General features: G+C 55.8%; 1 protein-coding gene across 4 annotated transcripts in view; it reads right to left on the bottom strand.

Moving 5' to 3' along the window:
• ADAMTS14 (ADAM metallopeptidase with thrombospondin type 1 motif 14) overlaps nt 1–24893 on the bottom strand; it is an 83006-nt gene extending 58113 nt beyond the window's left edge. For all 4 annotated transcript variants that reach the window (XM_070612174.1, XM_070612153.1, XM_070612163.1 and 1 more), the window contains exons 1-2: nt 24665–24893; nt 22528–22970 (exon numbers count right to left, since the gene is read on the bottom strand). In XM_070612174.1, the coding sequence (XP_070468275.1) occupies nt 22528–22970; nt 24665–24746 (525 nt within the window). In that variant the 5' untranslated portion in view covers nt 24747–24893. The remainder of the gene's footprint in view (nt 1–22527; nt 22971–24664) is intronic.
• Between the last annotated feature and the right edge of the window lie 365 nt (nt 24894–25258).

Genomic DNA, 25258 nt, shown 5'->3' with positions numbered 1-25258 from the left:
TGCTATAGGGAAAAATAGCAGCATTACTGCGTCAAGTTTGGGGCTTCCCAAGGTGACCATTTTATCAGGTGACACTCAATTGTCTGCAAAAGTTCTGGTCTGCTTATTAAAACGTCAACGTCGCAGCTTGTTTGGAGCAAATATCCTTTCATTCAAAGCACTCTCCCTCTTATCTGTACCTACTATGTGTCCAGGGCAGGGAGAAGCAGATGAACGAGGCCCAGCCTTGGGTTGTGCGTGGCTCTTCACCAGGAAGGAGGGGCCCGCAGAGAAGCAGGGGGAGGCTGGGTGTCGTGCTGGGTACTAGGGCGGGTATGCCTGAGGGCCAGGTATCCACCAGACTCCTGGCTGCAAGGGGCAGAAATTCAGCTTGAACCTTCTTGGCCCAAAGGAGAGTATATTGGCCCCATGACAAACCATGGCAGGGGCAGGCGCTGGGAGTGAGGGACCTAATGCCCTCAGCTCCCTCCCACCCTTCCTCTGGGCACCCTGTCAGCTGCATTCTCCCAGCAGTGCTATGCAGTCTATTCTGGCAGGCACATCTCTGCCCTGCCACCAGAGACAAGGAGATGGTCCTTTCATAGTCCCACCTGCAACAGCCCAAGGGAGGACTGTGGTGGGTCCAGCCAGAGTCACACGGTCACTCTGGGACTGCCAGTTCCTGTGAGACCTCCACGGCCCGCAGAAGGGCGATGACTGCATTGGAAGGGAGAAATTCTTAGGGTGGCAAGAGAAACCCGCCTGGGCTGGAAAGGGTGCACCAGGCAGGGGCCCGGGCAAGAGCGTGGGAGCATGAGGGCAGGGCAGGCCTGGGGAGGCATTCAGGCTCATGGGCAGAGGCTGAGCCCAAACCTGGACAACAGGTAATGGCCAAATTGAAGGGCCTCTGCCACTGCAGCCCTGCAGAGCCCCCCAAAAGGAAGCTTGTCTTCCAGGGCACACAACGACTGTCAGACAGGAAGCCCAGGGCATTCCCCCCAAAGCTACTACAGCTCGGCCACCACTCCAGCCCTTTCCTCTTTCTGTACCCGTCTGATACCCAGGGGGCTGTTCCTGCCCTGTTCCAGCCCCCCTGGACCAAGCAAGGCAGGGGCCCCTCACAGCACAAGTCAGAAGGCCTGTGCTTCATCCAGACCGAAGTCGTCCACAGCCAGACTCGCCGAGGACTGCAGCTGTGCTGTCCCTGCCCACCACACCTCTGGAAGCAACGCAGCAGAGGAGAATTCTCCAGACCAGGGGGCAGAAGACTCCACTCAGCCACCCCCAAACCTGGGCCACCTCGCCACAGCCCTCCCCCACTGAGACTCGGCTAACCAACTGCACAAGGAGGATTCTTCAAAAGCCAGCATTCCCTCCCTCACTGTCCAACGACTCGATGTGGCCACCAGATCTCAGTGCCTCATGTGAGGGATGCAGGTTCTGGAATGAGCCACACAGCCTAGGGAGGGGCTGGCTGCAAGGCACTGCCTTCCAGCCCACCCCTCCCTGCCCACAATCATGGACCACACAGACCTTTCAAGATCACCATGCCTGCCTCAGTCTGAGGCTTCGGTACCTGGACAACATCCCTAGTTAGGGGACCTCTCACTTTTACTGGGATGCCTCTAGTGACAGAGAGCTCCCTCCCTCAAGATGGAACCTATTATGTGTAGGGACATTCGCAATGTTTTACTGAGCAGAAACACATTTCCCGACATTCCACCCTTTATAAACAGTCTTATTATCACTGACGTTAGTAGCAGTATCTATCACTTGTATTTACACATCTTATTTCATCTTTACAATGACCCTATGAGGGAGGCACAAATATTAGACCCATTTCATGCAGGAGGGAACAGAGGCTCAGAATGGTTAAGTAACTCGCCAAAAGTCACCCAGCAAGTAAGTGACAGCACTAAAACAAGAGCCCAGCTCTGTGTGTCTCTTAACCACTAGGCTATACTACCACAGGTCATCCCTGGGCCCTGCTTCTGCCCTTGGGGGCCACTTGGGGCAAGGAAACCTTCCTTTCATAATCCTATCTGCAAATCCCTGGGCCTCTGGTCTGGTCTGACCTCGCAGAGTAAGCAGGATGTTCACTTTTCACCCTGGGCAAAACGCCCCCACGGAAGCCAGTCCACCTCCCACCATGCACGCAAGAACAGAGGAGAAACTTCAGCACAAAGTCCCAAAAAGAGCAGACTCCCCAGGTGACCTCCATCTGGCATGAGAGGCTCTGCACAGCATCCTCATCACACCCCAGCTCCTCTCTACCAGAATTGGAAGCCCCAGGACTCCTGGGTGTGGTCAAGGCCCCCTGCCCACACGTCTCTCCCCAGGGCAGAGTTCAAGAAGCCCTCTTTCCCCAGCCCAGTTAACTCTTTAGGGCAAAGACCTCAGCCCTGTAATATGCAACTTGGGATGTAAGCTCAAACCTCTGTGTGACCGTGGTTTCCACCAGCCCCCCCAGGGAACAAGGGCAGAGCTTCCCCAGTGATTTTCCTCGTCCATTTGTGCACACATCCAGCCTTGATCAGCAGCTCTTATCCAGGCCTGGGCGCCCCCTTGGCCTCGAAGACCCTCCCCCTGGAGAGGAGATGGGAAGGCAGGCTCGGCCACCAGACCAGGAGGCAGGCCCTTGGTTTCCCCTCTGCACCATGAGAGATTTGGCCGATGATCCCCTCCAGCTCTGCCCTGGCCAGGAAACCAGGCCCCGAGCGGGCAGACAGACTGGCAACAGGAATTTTTGGCTCTGCCTCCTCACCAAATTACTCCCATCTCTCAATTGATGAGATGTTTATGTTTCTGACAAGTGGTGGCTAATTTTAAAGCACTATAATCAAGTCAAATTTCTGTGTAAGAAATCAAGAAAAGGGGGGGAAATAAGTTCTGGTAGGCTGGAAAAGAGATGGCAGCCATGTCTGTGCTCACCCTTACCTTATTCCCTGGAAAAATAAATAAGCAGGAAATACATACTAGAAAGTATCTTCACGCAATAAGAACAACAGAAATAGCTGATCGCGTCCCACTGAGCCACAGCCTATACACGCCCTCAGGCAGCTTCCCCAACGGAAACTCTCCCACGGGCAGGCCTGGCGGCCCTCAGCAGAGCCCACTCTACGGCTGCTTCGGAGGGGCCCTTCCTGGGAGCTGCGTGGCTGATGGGGAGCATCTGTTGACTTTTCTAATATGGTTGTGACATTGTTTTGGTGGCAAAGGTGACACCTTCTGCTACATCTTCATCCTGAGGCCTCCAGGCCACACTAATTGAGGTTTTCCAGTCCTGCTTCCCCTCATGGGAAGCCCCCAGATCCAGAGGGTAATTCCAGGGCACTTGAAGGAGACAGGGTCACGTGGTGATGCGGAAGGTGGGTGCTGGCTTAGAAATCGCCTTGTGTCCTGCCTTGGGTCATAATTGAGCAAGTTCAGTTGGCCACTGGCAGCTGTCTATCATCAGGGCAAGGTCCCAAATACTGAAGCAGATAATTGAAGCCATATTATTTTGGTATTTGCATGTGTACATGTGTAAATGTGTTTTTTCTAAAATTGCATGTACTTGCATGTAAACTGGGAGGTGAGGGTTCAATGAGCCAATAAACAGATCCCCAGGGAGGCCACAAAAAGAGATCCTTGAGTACGAGAACATGTGTCCTTGGATGGTGCCTGGACAAGTGTAGGCCTGGACAAGGGCAGGGCTCCCTCTGTGCTGAGTCAGGTGCAGAGACAATGAGCAAGGGCCCAGCATGGGGTCCAGGCAAGGGAAGGGGCTTAGCTCCGAGAAGACAGCTGCAGGCCCTCTGGGAAAGCGAGATCCTGAGCCCCCTTGCTATGCCCTCAGCTCTACCAACTTCTGTTGAATGCCCAGAAGGAGGGCCCATTTCAAGATGGCAGCTCCAGCAGAGCCAGCTGAGGGGTAGGCCAGGTCTCCCCTTCCTTCTGCTTCTAAGGCCAGCCTCACTGGGGCCTCCCCAGAGGAGAAAGAAGCAGAGCAGGCCACCTCCGACCTAACCATCCTGCCACCTCCCAAGGAGAGTGCATTGTCAGTCCCGACCTGTTCTGGAAATTCCATTAGGAGGGCGTTACTGCCAGCTGTCTCAGGTTCAAGGCATCCAGCACATTCAGTCTCAAACTGTTCCACTGTAGGAAACGAAAGAAAACCCAGCAAGGGGAGGCTGGGGTGATGCACACAACTGGGAGGGGCATGAGAATCAGAAATGGCTGGGCCGACCCCGTGGCTGAGTGGTTAAGTTCACGCACTCCGCTTCGGTGGCGCAGGGTTCGCCAGTTCGGATCCTGGGTGCAGTCCTGCACACCGTTCATCAAGCTGTGCTGTGGCAGTGTCCCACATCGGTGAACTAGAATGACTAACAACTAGGATATACAACTCTGTACTGGGTTTGGGGGAGAGAAAAAGAAGAAAGGAAGATTGGCAACAGATGTTAGCTCAGGGCCAATCTTCCTCATCAAAAAGCATACCTTAAAAAAAAAAAAGGAAACAGCTTCCACCAGATTCACCCTCAACCCAGCAACCTGCTCCTATCCTCAGCCACTGCCAGCCACGCTCCCTCCACAACCACATCACCTGCTACAACCTCAGAAGGCTCGACTGTGGGCCTCTTCTTCCCCTCCTCTACCCTCCTGCTCACCTAGCTATGGCGCTGGCTCCAGCTATTCCTAAACGTCCTCAAGACTTCCAACGCGCGACCGCACTGCCTCGTCACCGTCAGTCCCCTCACCAAGTCCTTACTTCCCTTCTCACCACCTTGGACTTCTTGGTCTAGACGCATAATAAATCTCTTACAAACACCCATGATTCTCTCCCCCACTTTCCCTCTATCCTACTCTCCCAGAGAAGCCTCTGCCCTGGTTCAACACAACCAGTCACCGACTCCATGTCAGCACGCTGATGGAGAAAACGCAACGGTGCCCACTGGTCTCACTTGAAATCAGCGGCCACAACTCTCATGTGAGCACGATGCTGGCTGGGGATTCTGCTGCCCTTCTTGCTACGTCTGCATTCCAGTTCAACTTGCAGCACTGCCCCCACCCTCAGCCTCTCCTGTTTTCAAGGAGAAAATGGACACCATCCTCCCATCACCCTATGAACTCCACACCTGTGCTCTCCCCTTCCTCCCCCAGCAGCCTGTGCTCAGGATCACCTCCCTCTCACCTCCTGCAACTAGTACCCCTCTTTCCAGCATCAGCATGCTCTCCGTCTCTGGGATCACTGTCCTCGTCACAGATGTGCACTCGAGCACCTCCATCTGTGAAACCCCCTCCCTCGCAGCCCCGTCCAGCTACTCCAGGTCTCTGCTTCCCTCCACAGCAGAAAGTCGTTTAGGCTCACAGCCTCCACCTCTGTGCCTCATGCCTCTCCTCTACCCATGCACAGGGGCTTCTAGAGCCGCCACTCCCCAGAAACTGCCCTCATCAGGGTCACCTGTCACCTCATGTGGCCAGAGCCAGCAATCGCTTCTTTGTCCTGATCTCACTCAGCTCCTCCCACCACACACATGCTCCTTGGGGATTTCCCCTGATCACACAGCTTTAAATACCGTGTATTCACAGATAACTCCCAAATTACATCCCCAGCCCTGACCCCTCCCAGAATTCCACACAGGACTGTCCAACAGCCTCCTTGATAGAGACCCTGGGCCTCCGCTGGGCACCTCAAACCCTAAAGCAGACCAACTCCTCCCCTTGCCTTCCCCATCTCAGCAAATGGCACCATCTTCTTCCCAGCTGCTCAAGCCAACCATCAAGGGGAGGGTGGGCCAGGGGGCTGGGTTTTTTCAAATCCTTCCCCCATCCCTGCCCACCATGGTTCTGGTGAAGTCAGTTCAACCAGAAGCCGTACCCATGTAACCTGAGGGGACAAGACCCTCTAATGGGTCATCTTGGGCCACTGTCCCTGATTCATGACAAGTGTGAGGGGGTCAGCCCCACCCCACACCCCCCCACACCCTGGGACCACCACTCCTGCCAGGACTCTTCAAGGCGGCCCAGATCCCTTCCTCCCTCAATATGTCCTTGGGTCTTTATGAAGCATCTACTGCAAGCTAGGCTTAATGGCGGTGGGGGTGTGCGAAAAGACAAGTAAGAGCAGTCTCTGCTCTCCTGGTAAGGAACTAGTATCTAGAATATATAAAGAACTCTTACAATTCAATAACAAAAAGACAAGCCAATTTAAAAATGGGAGAAGGATCTGAGTAAACATTTCTCCAAGGAAGATGTACCCGTGGCCAATGAACACATGAAAAGAGGCTTGACATCAGTCATCACTAAGGAAATGCAAATCAAAACCACAATGAGATACTCCCTCACACCCACTATGAAGGCAGGAATCAAAAAGTCAGATAATAACAAGTGCTGACGAGGATGTGGAGAAATTGGAACCCTCATACACTGCTGGTGGGAATGTAAAATGGTGCAGCCACTTTGGAAAACAGTCTGGCATTTCCATAAAATATTAAACAGAGTTACTCTATGACCCTGCAATTCTACTCCATGGTATATACTCAAGAGAAATGAAAACACATGTCCACACAAGAATTTTTACACAAATGTTCACTGCAACACTACTCACAACAGCTAAAAAGTGGAAACAATCCAGAAGCCCATCAACAGATGAATGGATACACAAAATGGGCTATAACCATACAATGGAATATTATTCAGCCAGGAAAATGAAGCACTGACACATGGTACAACACGGATGAATCTTGAAAACATTATGCTAACTGGAAGAAACTAGTCACAAAAGACCACATATTATATGATCCATTTACAAGCAAGTCCAGAACAGGGAAATCTACAGACTATAGACAGAAAGTAGATTAGTGGTAGCCAGGGGCTGGGGTAACGGATTAGGGGGGTGATAGCTAAAGGATACAGGGCTTCTTTCTGAGATAGTGAAAATATTCTAAAATTGAACGTGGTGCTAATTACACCACTCTGTGCATATGATAAAAATCCATTGAATTGTACACTTTAAATGGGTCAGTTGCATGGTATGTGAATCATATCTCAACAAAGCTGTTAAAAAAAAAAGATGACACACATGGAGATGACACATACATGCATGGAAACGAGACACACGTGCAAGGAGATGACACACACATATGCACTGACACACACATACAGAGACAACACATGTGCAGGCAGGCAACAGACACACGCACAGAGACAACACACATGCACGAGGCACAGAGGGTGCCCGCTACTACGGAAGTGTGAGTCAGTGTGGCTGGGATGAAAGCCTGCAGATGCTGAGATTCTATATAATTCAAACCCGGTGTGGAAGCCCCAAGCCACAGGAGCTCTGCTGGAGGCTGGGCTGCCAAGGCCTGGGCCCAAGCCAAGGAAAGTCTGAAAGCTGATTCATCCCAAGCTGCAGCCCTGGGGACAGACAGGAGGAAGGAGTTCTTGGAGGATGGAGCTGAGAACCGCCAGCTTGTCCTCAACTGGCAGGCCCTGCCATGCATGCCCCACATGGGCAGCGTGAGAACTCCCAGGACAGGCCAAAGGCCCAGGAGAAGCACCAGGAGTGGAGAGCCTCCACCAGCTGGAGGGAGTTATCTGGGATGACCGCTCAGCCCCACTTCCCAGGGTCATGACGTCTGCAGGCCCCCCACCCTGGGAGGTGCTGGGTAAAAGTTTCCCGAGGTCTTGCTAGGCCCAGTCCATTTGTAGCAGGAATCCTTCTCAGGGAAGGAGCAATGTGGTGGGTGTGGTGGGTAAATGCAGAGACCCCTGAGCCAGCATCCCTGGGTCCTGCCACTCTCCATCCATGTGAGCTGGGCGAGTTACTGAACGTCCTGTGCTTCAGGATTATAACAGCACTCTCTTGTGGGGTTGCTCTGAGAAATACACACAGAGCACCCAGGAGGGGCCAAGCTTGCAGCAAGGACTATGTAAGTGTTCGAGTTTGCTGCCACGATTATCATGACCATCATTCAAAGTGTGCCTGGTAGTCCCAGTGGCTCATGCAGGGAGCCTAGGCGTTCAGTGCTGGAGCAGCAATCCAGAACCACAGGACGGTCTGTCTCTAACTCATGGCTCTGCTGTGATCTCTACTCAGATACCCTGCCTGTAAACAGGAGGAAATCCCTGAGAAAAAAATACCAGTGGTTGAGCATCCTTATGGAGAAAAGTCCTTACCAACAGAACAGGCTGGTTCAGGGTAATTGAAAAAAAGAACATGTGCACACAAAAGGTTGATGGCCATGCACCCAGCCGTTAGACAGCTGTCTCTGGGTGGCAAAATTGTAGGCAATTCCTTCTCTTCAAACTTTTAGGTATTTTCTAACTTGTGATTTTCCTATCTGAAAAGGAAAGCTGATTCTGCAGTGTCTGCCTACTACAATGAGCAAATAAATAATCATAGAGCAATTATTTTTAAACAAAGTTTAAAAGAGGAAACAAACCCAATGTAATCCTCCTTTTCCGTCACCCAGCTTCCCTGCAAAGTGGCATAGAGGCCGCCCTTGGGAGTGAAGCACCTGGGGCCCCGCCCCAGCCCAGGCCCTTCCCAGCCGGCTGAGGCAGGCCCTCCAAGCCTCAGTTTCTGTATCTGAAGCCAAAGGGTTGCTGGGAGGATGAGATGAGGTCATGAAGGGGAAACACCCCTCCCCGAGGCCCCACTCACAGCAAGGGGAGGCCTTTACTCCTTCCTTCTTCGGGGCCTGGCTCTCCTGGTTCCCGCAACTTGACTTCAACTTTTCCATCAAACACACAGTAGACTTTTCCAACAGGCTGCAGCAGTGGGTCTCACCCCTAGATGCCCACTGGAATCATCTGGGGAACTGGCAGAACTACAGATGCCCAGGCCACACCCAAACCACTGAATCAAAGCTCAGTAGGCGCAGACCAGGCATCAGGATTTTCTTAAAGATGCCCAGGTTATTCTAATGTGCAGCCAGGTCTGGGGACCACTGATCTAAGCTCTGGAAGCTTCTAAACTATGGAATGGTACTCAAAGGAGTGTTCAAGTGATCACCCGTGTTTCACAGAGTAGGAGCAGCGTGAGGGGTTTGACCAGCATTCGTTTGTCATAACACAGGAAATGGGCAGGGAAGACAGAAAGGGAACGAGAGGACGACTCCGTGCCCTGACCAAGGGGGCGGGGGGACCAACGGAGCGGGCGGGGGAGGCAGTCTGGACAGGAACGCCTCTGATGTCACGAGCACCTCCCTGTGCTGAGCATGACCAAGAATCGCCTGCACCACATGTGACTTGTGCCATAGGTGCTGTCTTAGAACCTAACCACCTCCTCCCCCAAGGTTCGACTCCCCTGTGGGTGAAGAAGAATTTACCAGAATTGCCCTGAGCTGGGTGGGTCTGGGAGGTGGTGGGTGACAGGGACTGTGATCTGCTGTGTAGCCAGTGGCAAGTCAATATGTCACGGCCACCCCAGCTAGGGAGCTCACAGTGCAGACAGTGAGGACAATTAGTAGCAGTACCTTGATGATGATGATGATGACAAAGGCGATGACTGATTCTGTCCTCTGGCCCCTGGCAAGCCCTCACACCAGCAGGTGCTCAGAGACTCCCCTTCTGCTCCAAACCCCCACCCTGGAGCCCAGCCAGAGTCAAGGGCAGACCTTGCCAAGCTGGCAGCCGCCCCAGTTTCCATTCCCTGTGCGCAGGAGCCACATGGCTCCAAGGCTTCCCCCTATGTCACCACCACGGCCCACCAAGGTTGGGCCAAGAGCTCCGCCTGGCCCCCTGCTTGGCCCTGAGTCCTGGCAGCGGTGGTGGCTTTGGGACAAGGGGACAGGAAGCAGCCCTCAAATGCCAGGAGGCAGCATGGCTGCCAGGCCCTGAGCTAAGGGGTGGCTCCCTGCATCCAGGCCCTGCAGTCTGAACCCTATGGCTCAGAAGTAAGCCAGCTGACAGTGGGGCAGCTCCAGTGAAAAGGTGCGGCCAGTCCCTCTCGCAGCTGGGGGTCAGCCCTCAGCAGGTCACTTGTCTCAGCCACGCCTCCCCTATGATCCATCTGGCCCAGAGGGGTGCTGACTTGGTTTCAAACGAGATCATGAGTGTAAAATGTTTACCACAGAGTCTGACACACAGCAGGTCCGCAGCGAATGAAGGCTGTGGTGGCGGCAGGGGCAGGACTCCCTGCAGAAGGCAAGGAAGCAGGGGAGAATGGAATGGGTGGGCTTCGCCGCCTGAGTGCCTGCGCCAGGCCCAGCTCTAACCCCACAAGGGACCCCAACAGCACGTACCCCTCCAGGTGCCCCTGCCCACCTCCGCATGGCGGGAGGAGTGGACAGAGCCACACTAGCTGGAAAGCACCATCCAATGACGCACGTTCTGGTCCTCAGTCCTCACCGGGCCTGGCACCATTAGCACATCTCCCAGATTCCTCAGAACTCTGCCACCTACCAAAGCTTGTCTGTGTTGAGCCCTGAGGCTACCAGCAACACAAGTGCCCACATCCCAGCCACTCAGGCTACTCGCCAGGTCCCCAACGCACTTTAAATGTTCACATACATCTCTGCGATTTCATGTCTCCTAAACCTCTGTCTGCAATGCTATTCATCATCCATCCATCTATCCATCCATCCATTCACCAGATAACTACCGAGTAGGCCCTGTTCTAGATGCTGGGGACACAGCCAAAAATTCCTTCTCACCTGGAACTAACATTCCACCGAGGGGTGAGACACGCAGTAACTAAGGTAAAATACAGCATACGGCATGCCAAACAGAAACAGCCGTGGAGAAAAATTAGGCAGAGGAGAGAACCGGGGATCGAAATTTTAAATAAGGGAGTCAGGGAAGATGTCACGAAGAAGGTGACCACTGAGCAAAAGCCTGAAGGAACTGAGGGGCAGGCACTGGCAGTACCTGGGGAGGAGTGTCCCCCCAAGAAGCATGGAGGGACGGCTGCGGAGGGAGGGGCAGAGGAGGTCACAGGCGCCCAGGAGGAGGGACGACCGGAGGCCCGCTCGGCTTCTCCCGGAGGAGGATCAGAGGAAGGCTCAGATTTAACGAGACTGGTCTGGCCGCTGCTGTGAAGAGACAGCAGGGGCGAGAAAGGACACAGGCAGATGGGTCAGGGAGGCCATTACCACCGCCCAGGAGAGACGGGTGGCTCCGACCACCCCACCACTTGGTATTCTTCTCAAGCCCTGTTTGTTTCCCTTTTGGAATTACTAGCAAGAAAAATACCCCCACTACAGCCACACGGGACCTGTTCCGTACCTGGCACCACATGTGTTGGCACAGGCTCCCATGCCTCTGCCCCTGCCGTCAGCTGTGCCATCAGTGTCCTGCCGACCCAGCTCAGACGTTACCCCATCATCGCTCCCTCCTCCGGGCCCGGTGGCTCCAGGTGCCGCTCCACCCCAGGCCAGGAGTGTCCGTCTATCCCTCTTCTAGACGTGAGCTTCAGGAGGACAGGGACGGGTCCACGCCATGGGACCGACTTCAGAACAAAACCACCTTAAATAAACATTTTGGGGGCCACGCCCACAAACAAACTCCCCTGGGCATATTGCCCTTAATGAGGGAGCTGCTCTCCCACAAAACGTGGCCATGGCTTAGGGGACTATGAATTACGAGGTGACAAAGTACCAAGCACTCAGGGCACCCAGGCTGGCAGACTGGCAGCTACGAACACAAGGTCTCCATGGGCTGGGGACACTGATGCAAGTGTGGCTCCTGCCAGCCTCAAGGGGCAGGAATGAACCTCTGCTGCAGGGCGAGGGTGGCTTGGGGGGCACAAGGGTTTTCTGGACAGATCAAAGGTATAAATATTTGGTCGGCTTAAAAGCACAGGCTGACAAAGGGCTTCAGGCAGCCCACTGGGAACAGGGTTTGCATTCAGACCCACCATGTCCTGACAAACACGCCCACCCTCGGACATTTCCCTGAAGGGGCCTGTTCTGCCCCCTCTGCCGTGCTACGGAAAGCAGAAGAAAAGGAGACTGCAGCGTTTTAAAAGTTCCATGACATGTAATGTGTGCATAACAGCAGCCCACTGCCTTCCAGTATTTCCACAATGGATAAAACAGCAGCAGTGGTGACTCAGGGCTGAGAAACACCAGAGGGTTCCGTTTGAGCGTCAAATCCCACTAACGGGGTGGTTGATATTTGTTTTTTCTCATTTGGCTTCCCAGTTTTTGGGAGAACAATGACATACAGGGGTTGAGCAGCCCACCCCCGCAGTGGGAGCCTCATAAACACCGCCACTCAGGACCCAGGCCCAAGGACTCCCAGGACGCCCCCTGAGCGGCGCTTCAGCATTCAAGCTCCGAAGCCGTTGCCACGGCCACTGCATCACTGCCCAGCACAGGGTGTAGCACCTTGAGTCGCTGCTCACATTTACTCAGTTCTTTTCCACTGACTCAGGAGGGGCCGGGTGGGGTCCTGAGGAAGCACTGGACTGGGAGTCAGGGGCCCAGACCCCACAGCCCTGACAGTTGCTGCATGAGCCTGGGTGAGTCTCTTCCCTCCCCTGAGCCTCAGCTTCCTCATCTGAAAGAGGAAGAGGGGACCAGGAGGCTCCCAAAGGCCCTTGCAGCCACAGCTGTCCACACTCAGGCCAAAGCCAGAATGAACTGTGGACACAACGCTGAGCTGTGATTCCCCACTGGAGGGTCCATAACACGACGATCATCTGTGCTAACAGGGCACTCCTGGTGCTACCAAGGATGAGGCAGCCCGCAGATATTACTATTATCGTTGTTGTTGTTTCTAAGGCTTTGAAGGCAGGGCACGGCCTGCATGCTGACAATGGAAGGCCCAGCCTGGCAGATGGTTTGGAAACTTCAGGGTCCAGGGAATGCGGAAATTCCCTGGGTCCTCACCGAGGGCCCGCCCCTGGGCCTCCACCACGCTGAGGCTGGGAGGCGGAGGGAAGGCAAGCGCAGCCCCCAGGACACGCATCAGCCCGCAGGGCGGCCTCTGGACCGCCATCCCTCCAGCCAGCTTGAAGACATGAGCAAGAAAAATGATTCCAGCCTCTCTTGCCGGAATGGAGGCTGGCTCTGCTTGGGAGGAGCGGCAGGGAGGCAGTGTCTGGCTTTGATTCCATATCATAAATAAGTCATTAATGCAGAGCAGACGGCAAGGCACAGCCATGGGGAGACCAGGGAGGTGAGACTGCAAGATCAGACCACCTTGAGGACTGGAAAACTCCAGGACCCAGACCCTGGGCGTCTGCTCAGACAGAGGCCCAGACAGGATGGGGCCTTCCGGGAAGCAAGAAGAGCATGGAGATGGGCGACCAGGGGTCTGAAAACGAACCTACTGCAGATCCTGCCTCAGTTTCAGTGTTTATTCGGAGTGATCAACAATAATCATAAAAGCTACCACTTACTAGGCCCTGTGGCAGTACTGTCAGTGCTTGATTTCTAATCAATAAAACCACAAGGTAGGGATACCCACTTTACAGATGCAGAAACTGAGGCTCAAGAGGTCAAGCCACTCGCCTAGGGTCGGTAGGGAGAAATAATGCAAAGGTGGCTGCAGCAGTCACTCCTGTCTGCACCCCTCTGTGCAACGAGACTTGGCCACCCTTCCCCTCAAGAGGTGGAGTCCGTCTGCCCACTCTTGGAAAATGTAGTCTGGCCCGGGGCCCACTCTGACCAACAGCACAGAAGCAACATTATGTGAATTCCAAAGCCGGGCCTTAAGAAGTCTTGCAGCTTCTGCCTCGCCCTCTTGGAAGGCGACCCTGAGACTCCCATGAAAGAAGCTGGCCTTGCCCACCGGAGGATGAGAGGCCACAGGGAGGAGAACTGAGGCTGTGCAGCCAACAGCCAGCACCAATGGCAGATGTGTGAGGGGAGCCCACTGGGACCTTCTGGCCCAGCCCAGCCTCCAGCTACGGGCCATCACATGAGGGCCCAGGAGCCACCCGCGGAGGAGCTGCCCAGCCACCCTACCAAGCGTGAGGGAGGATCCATTGTTGTTTTGAGGTCCTCAGTTTTAGCTGGTTTGTTACGCAGCAGTGGGTAACTGATACAGCCCCTCAGTTTCCCCACACTGTCTCCCCAGGAAGACCTGTGCTGCCCCCCTCCCGGGACTTGGCTGAGAGCAAGGCACCCCACGCTGACCACTGCCCCTGCCTGCGGCCCCCAGGCCCTCCGGCCCCCTGGGCAGGAAGTGGCCACAGAGGATGCATGAAGAATAAGATGGGCTGCAGGCTACTTTCCACCAGAGGACCCACGGTCACCCTGTGGGGTGGGTCATGAGAAGTTCCCTCTCACTTCAAAGGGACAATTTCTGGTTTTCATTGTACAGACATAAATTCTATGAAGCGGCCCCAGGGTTTCCCAGGGAACTGGGCGATGTGAATAGTGAACGGGATGACCCAGGTGGCACCCTTGGGGAGGATGCAAGCTCTAGAGCCAGAAGCTCGCTGGTGACGGGAGGGAGGCAAAGCAGCTTCACGTCGCACACCCACGGGGCATGGCTGTGTGGGGCACACGCTGGGGCACACTCAGGGACAGTGTGCCCCAGCTGACCTGCAACATCAGCCGGGGTGCAGGAGAGCAAATGGTGGTGCGTGTGCCACATCCATCATCGCCGACCTGAGGCAGATGGCAGTCAGCCATGGAGAGAATGACAGGCGTGCTGTCCGCTGTCCCTCCTCATCTAACAGGGGGAGAAGATGCAAACGTGAGCACCAGGCCACCTCTGGCAGCCAGCCCTCGCACTCTCTCCCCGTCAGCTCACCCGGCGTCCAGAGAGCCTGCCCTGTGCAGGGGTCGTAGGGGCACACAGGTGACCGAGCTCAGACCCTGCCTTTGGGAGCCCAGTGGGAACATTCCGGGCGAGAATGCAAACTGGGGTGAGGAGCTAGTTGCAGCCTAGGAAAACTAACAGGCCTGAGTGAGACAGAGACCGGATGGGCTCTGCCCGCCTAGCTGAAGGCCCAGAAGTTGAAGACCCCTGGGGGGTCAAGCAGACACGCAGGGTGCTCTTGACCACCTCTTCTTTCCTGTCACCATCTCCTCAGACCCAGCGGACTCAACCTATAAATCCATACCATCTAACAGTAACTGCTGCAGCATATCAGGTACTGAGCTAAGAAGCCCTTGGCAGCTCTATGAAGTGACTATATTATGATCCCCGCCTTACAGATGAGGAAACTGAGGCACAGAGAGGTTCAGAAATTGCCCAATGCCACACAGCATGTAAAAGGCAGAGGTGGGATTTCAACCCAGGTGGTCTCTTTCCCCAGGTCATGTTCAAGGCCCCTGCACGTACTGCCTCACTGGGAATCCACGGCCTCCTGCTAATAACCCTGCTATGTTTGGTCCATACACTGTCTTAAAAAATAGAACACTTAGCTTAAAAATCCATATTTCTGATATCTCCTTAAAATACTCAAAGATCCTGATACGCAGATGGGCCCCCTTTACACAGGGCATGCCCTCTCCAGGTGGCCGCCATCACAGCTCCCCACTAGAACCTGGCCCTCTTCTCTGTCTCGTGTTACTCCCTGCTCCTGGAGGCAGCTGAAATCGCGGCCTGTTCCCAGCCCTGTGCTCACTTCTTGGAGAAATGCAAAAGTTTAAGACCCAGTCTCTGAATTCTGGGAACCAGTGGCTGAGATGAGGGATGCATCAAGCAGAGGGAAGGGAGAGGCACCGTGGGAGGTGTGAACAGCACAGGCGCAGGCAGGGAGGCTGCAAGGTGAGGCGAGAACACCCCGGGCTGGCTGCAGCGGGGGTGGGAGTGTGCAGAGCAGGAGACGCCATGGAGCTGGAGAGGGAGGTGGAGCAAGGAGGTGAGGCCTACACCCGCGTGGGACAGGTGGCCTACAGGCCAAGATGGACGGGGACAGGCCAGCTGTGTGGCGGGGTGAGGGCACCGCTGAAACTCCAGGCTTCCCGCTCCACAGCCCCAGGGCAGGGGTGGGCAGTGGGGCTGAGCCAGGGCTTCCCAAGGAGCTGCCAGGACAGGCCACTCACTCCCCAGCCAGCAAGGAGCAGCCCCCAAGGTGAAGACAGGTGCTGGCCCAAGGACACCAATGAGCCACAGGCACATCTGCTGCACCAGCCCTACACCAGCATGCTGCTGGAAGATTAGTATCTTCCCCAAATACTAATGTGACTCCTGTTACTAACCTCCCATGGCTCCCTATGGCCACAGGGCCAAGTCTAAGCTCCATGGTGAGGCAGAGATTTCCAAACGACATTTTCACCAAGCCGGCCCCTCCCATAGATAGCTGGGATGACTTGCCATGTCCTGAATCCTGTGAAGATATAGGATTTCCTTCCCTGCAGAATGCCTACAATTCCTACCTCTTGGCTTTAAAAACTCCTGCTGATGCTTTAAAACCCCACCCAAAGGTCCCCTCCCCTGGGAACCCTTTCCTGAGCACCTGTCCTCAGTACTCATCTCTAGGCCACCCACGGAGGGTTTTACGCCCCCTGCAGCCCCACAAACACTGAAGGTTAGTCTTCTGGAGCCCTGGGAGAGAGCGCGGAGCTCATCCCTGCGTTCCCAGGACCTAGTCAAGGGCCCATACATGATTAATGGGACACTCCACTTGGCACCTCTCAGTGTCCCCCACTCCCGGAAGGCATCTGGGGTCACTACAGACCAGCTGTAGTGCGCGCCCACGCACTGAGCAAGCACCATCCTGCTCGTTCTGCAGAGAAAGCTGTCGCAGCAGGAGGGAGGTGCATTCCCCAACCCAGGAGCCAGGGGCGGCCTCAGACTCTCCTCAGAGCACACTGAGAATCCGCACGCTGTTGCAATACAAGGGACTAACGACATTTACGGTATTTTTCACTATTAACAATAACTAATTACTGTAGTGATTACTGTAAAAAATTAATAAATATTGCTATTAATAATCACTGAAATAAGCCCCATTTTTCAAGGCCCTACCATACCCCAGACTCTTCACCTTTTTACGTTATTTATTTAATCCTCTGAACAACCCTTTAGATGGTCTCTCTTTTCCCCGCTTACAGACAAGGAATCTCAGCAGAGAGATTTAGAAACTCATCCAAGGTCCCACAGCTGGTCTGTGTCAGAGCAGGGACCCCGCGCTTTCTGCCCCTCTAGACTGTCTCCTCATAATTACTGCTAACAACGCCTGTCAGGGCCCTTCTATGGGCCGGGCACTTTTTGTAACAATTTCATTGAGATATAATTCACCTACCATACGATTCACTTGTTTAAAGTGTAGGATTTAAGGGTTTTAGTACATGCACAGAGTCGTGCAGCCACCACCACAATTTTAGAACATTTCATCACCCCACAGAGAAGCCCTGGTCCTTGCTGCCGTCAGTCTCGATCCCCCACTGTAACCCCATCTTAAAGATAAGAGGAGGAGGCTGAGAGAGCTTCTGTGACTTGCACAACCTCAGGCAGGGAAGAAGCGGGGCTGGGGCTCAGCCTCCCGCCCTCTCCCCACGCCGCCTGCCAGGGGTCTACTCTGTAACCCGCTAAAAATGCACGATCTACGGAAGGTGGAAAACGGAACCAGATGTGACAAATCTTACACGTGTGGCTGCTCCTGCGCCAGGCCTGTGACTCACAGAGGCTCTGAAGGCAAAGGGGGGACGCACAGCGCAGCCCAGCCTCCACCACCCCAGGGAAGGGCAGCGAGGCCCGAGACCCAGAGAGGCCGAGGCGGCAACAGAGGAAACAGCCTTTCAGGAGGCTGGGAGTCCAGGTTCCAGGTGGTACACGGGGTCCCCACTCCACTGACCCCATTCCTGCACCCCACAACCCCTCCAGGACCCACAAAGAACTGGCCCCCGACCCAGGCCTCCATGTTTCTCCCAGGAATTCAGAGCCACAACTGCTAGCAGAGAGACTGTTCTGCACCTGGCCCCCAACCAGGGGCCCTGAGACGACCCAGGCCCTCCCTACCCGCACACCCTCAGAGGTTGGGGGCACAGGAGGGAGGCTCTGAAGAGCGGTCCATCAAGTTGCTGCTGCTGCCTGGGCACAGTCCCAATCTGGGACCCAAGGGCCTGAAGCTGCCCCCAACCCCAGAGGAAACACTCTGCAGGTAGGGCTGGGCCTCCCCACATCTTATTTCCTTCCTCCAAACACCCTCAAGCCTGCCTGGGTCAATTGCTCTCTCTGCTGGCCAGGGGCCTGGCACTTTCTTTCATGTTTATAATGTTTGAACAGCCTTGGCTCAGTGCCACCTCTTCCAGGGAGCCTTCCTAGATGCCCTAACCAAAATAAATTGGTCCTGGGGTCGGCCCGGTGGCACAGCGGTTAAGTTCACATGTTCCGCTTCTCAGCAGCCCAGGGTTCGCCGGTTCAGGTCCTGGGTGTGGACATGGCACTGCTTGGCAAAGCCATGCTGTGGTAGGCGTCCCACATATAAAGTAGAGGAAGATGGGCACGGATGTTAGCTCAGGGCCAGTCTTCCTCAAAAAAAAAAAATTAAATAAATAAATAAATAAATCGGTCCTTCCACTGCTGCCTCACACAGGACTGTAATTTGTCTGCTTTTATGTCTGGGTCCCCATTACCTGCAAACTCATCCAGGGCAGGGGTCTTGGGTCCCTCATTCCTGGGTCCCTCCCAACCCCCTCCTCTGGCCATGATACACGAGGCCCTCCAGAAGAGCAGGGGGGAAGTGAGACAAAGCGCTCATCCCTCAGTTTTAGTCATGAATTAACCACAGCGCACAGACCCCTCCAAACGTCTGTCCCAGGCGCCCTCGGGTGAGTGGCCCCCCGGATGGCAGAAGTGGAGGGGTGATGGTCGCTGACTCCCACTGCAGGCTCCAGTTGGAAATGAGGATCAAGCCACAGGTCTAGACACGGTGCTTCTCACCAGAGCAGCCAAGATCCACACGGCTGCCAGTCTGTCCGCACAGAGGGGGTTTTCTTCAGACTGTCTCACAACTGGAAGGTTCGCTCAGCCATGAGGGCCAAGCTTGGGACTGGTATCTTTTCCTCTCTGTACCTGCAGCCCAGCCCAGGCCTGGCATGGAGCAGGCCCAGGACCAGCCAGGGAGGGAGGAGTCCACCACAGGTTTATGGGACCTGGCTTCAAACTCCCCCAGCAAAGCCTGCCCCGTGTCACACAGTGCCACTGCCGGAGCTGGAAGGAGCTCCGAGCTCATCCATTCCAGCCTCCAAGATGCACCCAGGAGGTGAGTGAGGCCCAGAGAAGGAGGGCAGCTGGCCCAGGGTCACACAGCCATGTCTTCCAACTCCCGGCCCAGACTCTTTTCAGGTAACAGGCTGCCACATCCCCACTCTGGGCCCCCTCTCCTATCCTGCCCTTCCTTCAAGGTCAGACCAAGGCCCACCTGCCCAGTGAATCTTCTGGGATCCCACCCCCAGCCCTGCCCAGCGTGGTGCTCCCTCACTTGCTTGCTCAAGCTCTTCCTTCTGCCCACAATGCCCTCCCCACCCACTGGCCCCAGCAAACTTCTACTCATCCTTCAAGGCCCAGTTCAAATACCACCTTCTCTAACACCAAAGATAATAATCACTCCCATTTACTGAGGACACACCCGCATTGTGCTCTGGAAAACCAACAGGTTAATGTTGAAACTACCTGTGGGGTACCCCCTGCGTGGCACCCAAGGTCCTTGAGGGCAGGGACCTGACTCTCTGCAAAGCAGGGTAAAAATGTCTACATACCTCATATGACTGAAGGGCTTGCAAACTGTAAAGTCCGGTGCTAACAGAAGCTATCTGTATTATCTTCATATGTGCCCCCGTGACTCAGTTTCCTCATCTACACAGCGGGTAGAGTTAATGAACGCATGTGAGAGTGTGCACTGTGCCTGGGCTGTGGGAAGGACTCGTTACCGCTGCTGTCATTATTGGTGTCACTTTCATTTTCTTACATCTCCCTGTGGACCCTGCCCACAGCCAGCGCTCTGTACACATCTTTTTGGAATGAATGACTTCCACACTTGAGATGTTGAAGAAGATGGGTTGAAACCCAGAGACCACATAAGGATGCAGAGTCGAATCTTATCATCACAGAAATGCTGCACTGTGGCCTCTGAGCCCGAAGTTGGCTCAGCCGGGTCACTGTGAACAGCTCCTCGCTCTCACAGGACACAGGGCAGTTTTCTGGAGTGGCCGGAAGTGAGGAAATCTCTGCCCTGGGGAGGCCTTTGTGCTGGGCTGTGGCCCCTGTCAGGGACATGGGCGGCGAGCCCGCTGGGAGCTGGAGTTAGGGACTGGCTTCTGGAGACAGCTGAGGGCACAAGCAGGGGCCTGGTGCTAAGCAGGGCCCCAGCCCGAGGCTCAGGCCATGAGGTCCCACCAAGGGTGGGGAAAAGAGGTGGGGGTGCCCATGGAGCCATACCCGGGGCCTCAGTTCCACTGCGGAACCGGCTGCCAGAAGTCCATGCCTGGACAGCCTCTGAGACCTGATCCAGCTTCTGCAAACGTCACACAGAAGCCATTTCCGTCTGCCAGGGAGCATCAGTGCAGCCCCTCTCTGGACAAACGAGAAGAGTAAAGCCCAGAAATGGCAAGTGACTTGCCCAAGTCACACAGCTGATGAGAACATTCACTCAGAGGCCACCAAAAGTCAGCAACACCGGCTGAGCCATGCCCGGCCCAGGCCCACTGAGCAGCCTCCCGCTCCAGCAACCAGAGAGCAGCTTGTCGTCGTGTACACTGCACCGCATGGCCATGTGACCTTGATCAGGGGGCGCTGGGCCAGGGACCTTCGTGGCCACGGTCCCTGCAGCCCCTAGCAGTTCAGTGACCACTTGTCAACGGTCTGCTGGGTTGGTTCAGTGACAAAGAGATTCTCAGGGTGCAAAGGGGGTAGACAGTCACCTACTAATGGTGACAATCATCCACGCATGTCTCCCTTTATGCACCCAGGGTCCTTCTATGGAGGTTGTCAAAGAAGCGGGAGCCCCAGCTCCGTCCCTGGACAGCTTAAGTCTACGTGGCTGATGACCTTAGGAGGTCACCAGGCAATTCAGCCAAGCCACTGGTTTGCCCTGGCACTTTCTGTCTCTCCCTCTGCAAAGACACTGCATCCCTGGATGATTCCGTACATCACTTTGGATTTTCAAACCAAAACTTGTGGCCACAGCACAGCGCGAGTCAGCAGGCTGACCGAGGGCTCGTGCCGCACGGAGCTGCTGAGTCAGGGCGGGCGGCTGCCGGGCCTCAGAACAAGGGCTCCACCTCCTCCAGCCCTCCTGACGACCTGGGCTTCTCCAAGTCTGCTCCACAGAACCCTTGTATTCTGAGTGATTCCCGTGTGCTCAACTTTGAGAACTGCCTAGACCACACCTCTCAAGGGGCCCTATTGCCTCGAATGGGGCAAAAATTGGTTCTTTGGAAGGCAAAAAATGTACTCTTTTTATATATAAAGATATACATACAGTTTATAAAAAGATATTCAGTACATCTGTGGTATTAAAATGTCATGAGAGGGCAATTAGGAAAAAATGTCTAAAAAGGCTCCTCAAGAAGGTGATAATGAAAAAAAGATTTAGAAACACTGGCCTAGACAAAGGCAGCAGTGACATTCAGAGGAAGACCCCTCCTAAGAAGGGGAAGATGGTGAGAAGTGCTCCCAGCCCTGCCCATGAGGAAAGACCCCTCCTTTTCATCCCCCCCATCTCACTCAGCCCTCTCTTACAGCCGAAGGGCCAAGGGGCAAGTGGGTCCTCTCCTGGGACACATCAGCTCATCCCTGGCAGAGTAGAGACCATGGACAGAGTGCCACCTGGGCCCTGGGGCTGCCACTCAGGCTCACGAGGGCCTGACACACCAAAGATGGAGCAGCGAGGGGCACAAGATCCAGCACAAATTGAGCACGAGAAAGAGGGAAGCCACTGGTGGCCTTCTGGTTTGCAACACGGAGCCAACTAGCAGGGGTGTTCCCTGCACCTGGGAAGAGGGTCCGAAGAAAGAGCTCACAGAGCTTGCTTCGGACCAGGAACAGGGGGATGAGGAGGACATGGCAGTTAGAACACTAACAGTGGTTAACACGACAGAGCCTTGACCACATGCCAGGCAGGTGCCAACCACCAACCATGCTGCCCAGCGATGTAGGCCACATTTTCACCACCAGAGCATCAGCTCCATGAGGGCAGGGACCCTGTCTGTCTCGGGCACTTCCATATGGAGGGCCTAAACACTGCTGGGTACATGGGACATGTGCAGTAAATGTGTGCAGAATGACTAAATTCTTGCTTCACGCATAAGGGAAAGAACCACAGGGAGGGCAAGGACCATACCCGGAGCCTCATGGTTAGTGAGTGGCACAGCCAGGATTCATCCCCAGCGGAGCCCACCCTCCTCACCCCAGCGTGTGTCTGGGCTCACAGATCCCTGACAGGTGAGTCGTGGTCCTGGTACATCAGCAGATGGTGAGGGGCTGAACAGGATAAGGTACCATCCTAACTCTGCCACTTCACACCTGGCAGAGTGTGGACCTGGGAGCCAGCAGGGCATGCAGGGTTCTCTGTGGAAGGCGGCGAAGCCTCCGCCTGCACACGGTGCCCATAGGAATCCCAAACACAGGGGAGCCAAGGAGAAACCATGTCAGCCTGGCTCAGACGGCCAGGGACTGGGGCGGGGCGTGGGGTGAGGGATGTAGGTTGTTCCTTACCAATCCGTCGCAGTTGCTGATGGCGACAGCTGCCCCAGGCATGCCCGTGACACCCCCAGTATAGACACACTCCCGCCGCAAGGGCTGCCGGAACAGCTCCTGGAAATCCTCCTGCCACTGCACCGAGGCTCCGGGCACCACCAGCCGCTGGTTGGGTTGCAGGTGCAAGTGCAGTTTGTCCCCAAAAATAGTGACGTTGAAGTAGAGGGAGGGGCGCCCCGCCCAGCCAGGCCGCAGCGTTGCTCCTTCGGGGCGCCGGGGGCTTCGGGCCACCCGGAAGTGACTGGAGTGTGACAGTGGTGCGGGTGGCCTGTCCACTATCGCACTCCCTGCGGAGGCTGCTGCTGGCCCTGACACCACGTGGGAGAGGAAGCGTCCCCGAAAATCTGTGCTGCAGGGCACTGTCACATCATAGTCACCAAGCTTTCCGGAGAGGTGCAGCTCTGTTGGAGGTAAACCAAGAGTTACTTCAATGCAGCCTGTGCAGAGGGAAGGGAAGCCAGAAATCCCAAGGGGGCAGGGAGGGATCTGCAAGCCTGAGCATCACCTGGGAGGGACCCCTTGGCCCAAGCTCATCCATTCCCCATCCAGCGCTTCCTGAGCCCCTGGATCTCCGCACCCCGATGAATGGTGTTCAAGTACTTTGTGGACACAAATTGCTCCCTGTAGTCCCCAGGTCCTTGTTAAACTTAGCGGAAGAAAACAAATGATGCCAAACAGTCCTGTCACTCTGGCAACAAGCCTTCCAACCTTGGGCACTTGGAGGAAAGGACTGGAATTCTCCGAATGCCCCCAGGGCAAAGAGAGGGAAGGCCGGACCTGTCCAAACTCCCCCAGTGTGCTGAAGCCACCAGCCCAGCCTGGGGCAGCGCCCTCGTCGCCAAGCTCTGGGAACACGGCTGGCAAAACAAACACACCTAGAAACCCAGGGGATCCTGGGCACGCGTCAAGGAGAAAGGAGGAGCGGAGAGAGAAGGGAGGGGACACAGGCCTGTAGTTTTCCAAGTTTAGAAAGAGAAGTTTTTAAGCAGCACAGTGGCTGCTGAGATTTCTACGTGGCCCAGCCCCAAGCCGGGTAAATATAGATCTTCAAAAATAAAAGGAGGCGCACGGGGTGACCTGCCCACTCGGACTGAATTAAGTGTGAGGTCATGGCCCCACGCTCCAGGCTGCACGCCAGTGGCCCCATCCTCACGCAGCTTTCCCGGAGCCCAGCCAGGCCGGGCAGGAATGACAGCTCCCTGGCTTCCAGGCCTGGTGATTCACGGATACAGTTTGGGAGGAATTTTCATTTCTGTGCGGCTCTATCTCTTGCCTCCCCAACCCCCTTCACGGCACTGATAAGACCTGGAAAATGATGGGTCCTGAAAATGCCCCATGTCCAAAGCAGTTATGGGTGGGGGAGGACTAACCCTCCTCAGGTTTTACCCATTACAGCAGAAGACCCCCCAACACTTCAGCTAGAGAGATCCTGCTCTGGTACATGAACAGAGCTCACAGACAAGCAGGCACCCTGCCTGGAAATGACTGGAGCCCCCTCTCCATGCTCAGAGCCCCCAGGAAGGCACCCCACACTGCAAGGTGAGGGTGGAGAGTGTCTGGTCTGGGGAGTGAGGGTGTCTGCAGAGAGCGCACAGAGAGAATGCTGGGGGAGAGAAATGTAAGTGTGTTTCCATGCAGAAGTGTGGGTGAGCGCTGGTGCTCACTGGGGTATAAGACAACCACCTGCCAGAATGATTCTGTGCATGTGACAGACACATGCACACACATACACACACATGCACACACGGATACAAGTTGGAGACAAAGATACTGAAAGAGAAAGACACACAGGAGAGACAGAGAGAGAGAAACACAGAGACAAAGAGACAGATACACAGCCCCTAAGAAGAGGCTCCGTGTTCCCAAATCCTCTCCTGGGATCTCTCTCTACATCTTGTGGCAGAAAGGGAGAGAAATCGCAGAACAGCGTCGGTGGCACATGGGAAAGGAAAGCGAGCTCAGCCCTGGTGTGCGCACCGCCTCCCACCCGCTCCAAAGCTGCTGTCTCTTGGGGCACCCTTGGGCCACCCTGACCCGAGTGCACCCCGGCCCCCACGCGCCCCCACACGCCCCCGCGCGCCCGGCCCGCACTCACCTGGGGTCCGGCTGCCCGCGGCGGCGCAGAGCGCACAGTGCAGGGGCAGCAGGCAGGACAGCAGCGCACCGAGCGGAGCCATGTGGCCGCGCGGGGACGCGGGCCGGGCAGGCGTCCGAGCCCCGAGCCCCAGGCTGCGGGCTAGGCTGGGGCGCGCCTGGGGCTGCTCGCGGGCCGGCCGGCCGGTCTCCGCCTTCTCCGCCGACGCTTCTTCCCGCCTCGCAGCCTCCTGCCCACCCGCTCCCGGCCCCCCGCGCGGCGCCGCCGGCTGGACCGCTGGCTCCGGGCACCCGAGGCTGCCGGCAGGCGAGCGGAGCGGCCAACGCGCCAGCGCCCCTGTGCCAACTGCTGGCCACTCAGCCCGCCCGAGCCGGGACGCTCCAGGACGGGGCCGGAGCCGGGCGAGGGGGTGGTGGGGCGGGCCTTGGGTGGGCACTCTGGCGGGGCGGGGCGGGGTTGGAGCGGGGGGCGCCGTGCGCCCGGGGGGCGGGGCGCTGGGCTGGGGAGTGCGCGGCCGGGCCGGATCGGAAGTGCCACGCGGAACCAGAGCTGGGGCTCTGGGCGTCCTGGGCGCGTGTCCCCTCAAACGCCTGG

This window comes from Equus przewalskii, chromosome 1 (genome assembly GCF_037783145.1).
Source record: "Equus przewalskii isolate Varuska chromosome 1, EquPr2, whole genome shotgun sequence".
NCBI classification, from domain to species: Eukaryota; Metazoa; Chordata; class Mammalia; order Perissodactyla; family Equidae; genus Equus; species Equus przewalskii.
The sequence above is the reverse complement of the archived record's forward strand: the minus strand, read 5'-3'. Positions and strand labels throughout refer to the sequence as shown.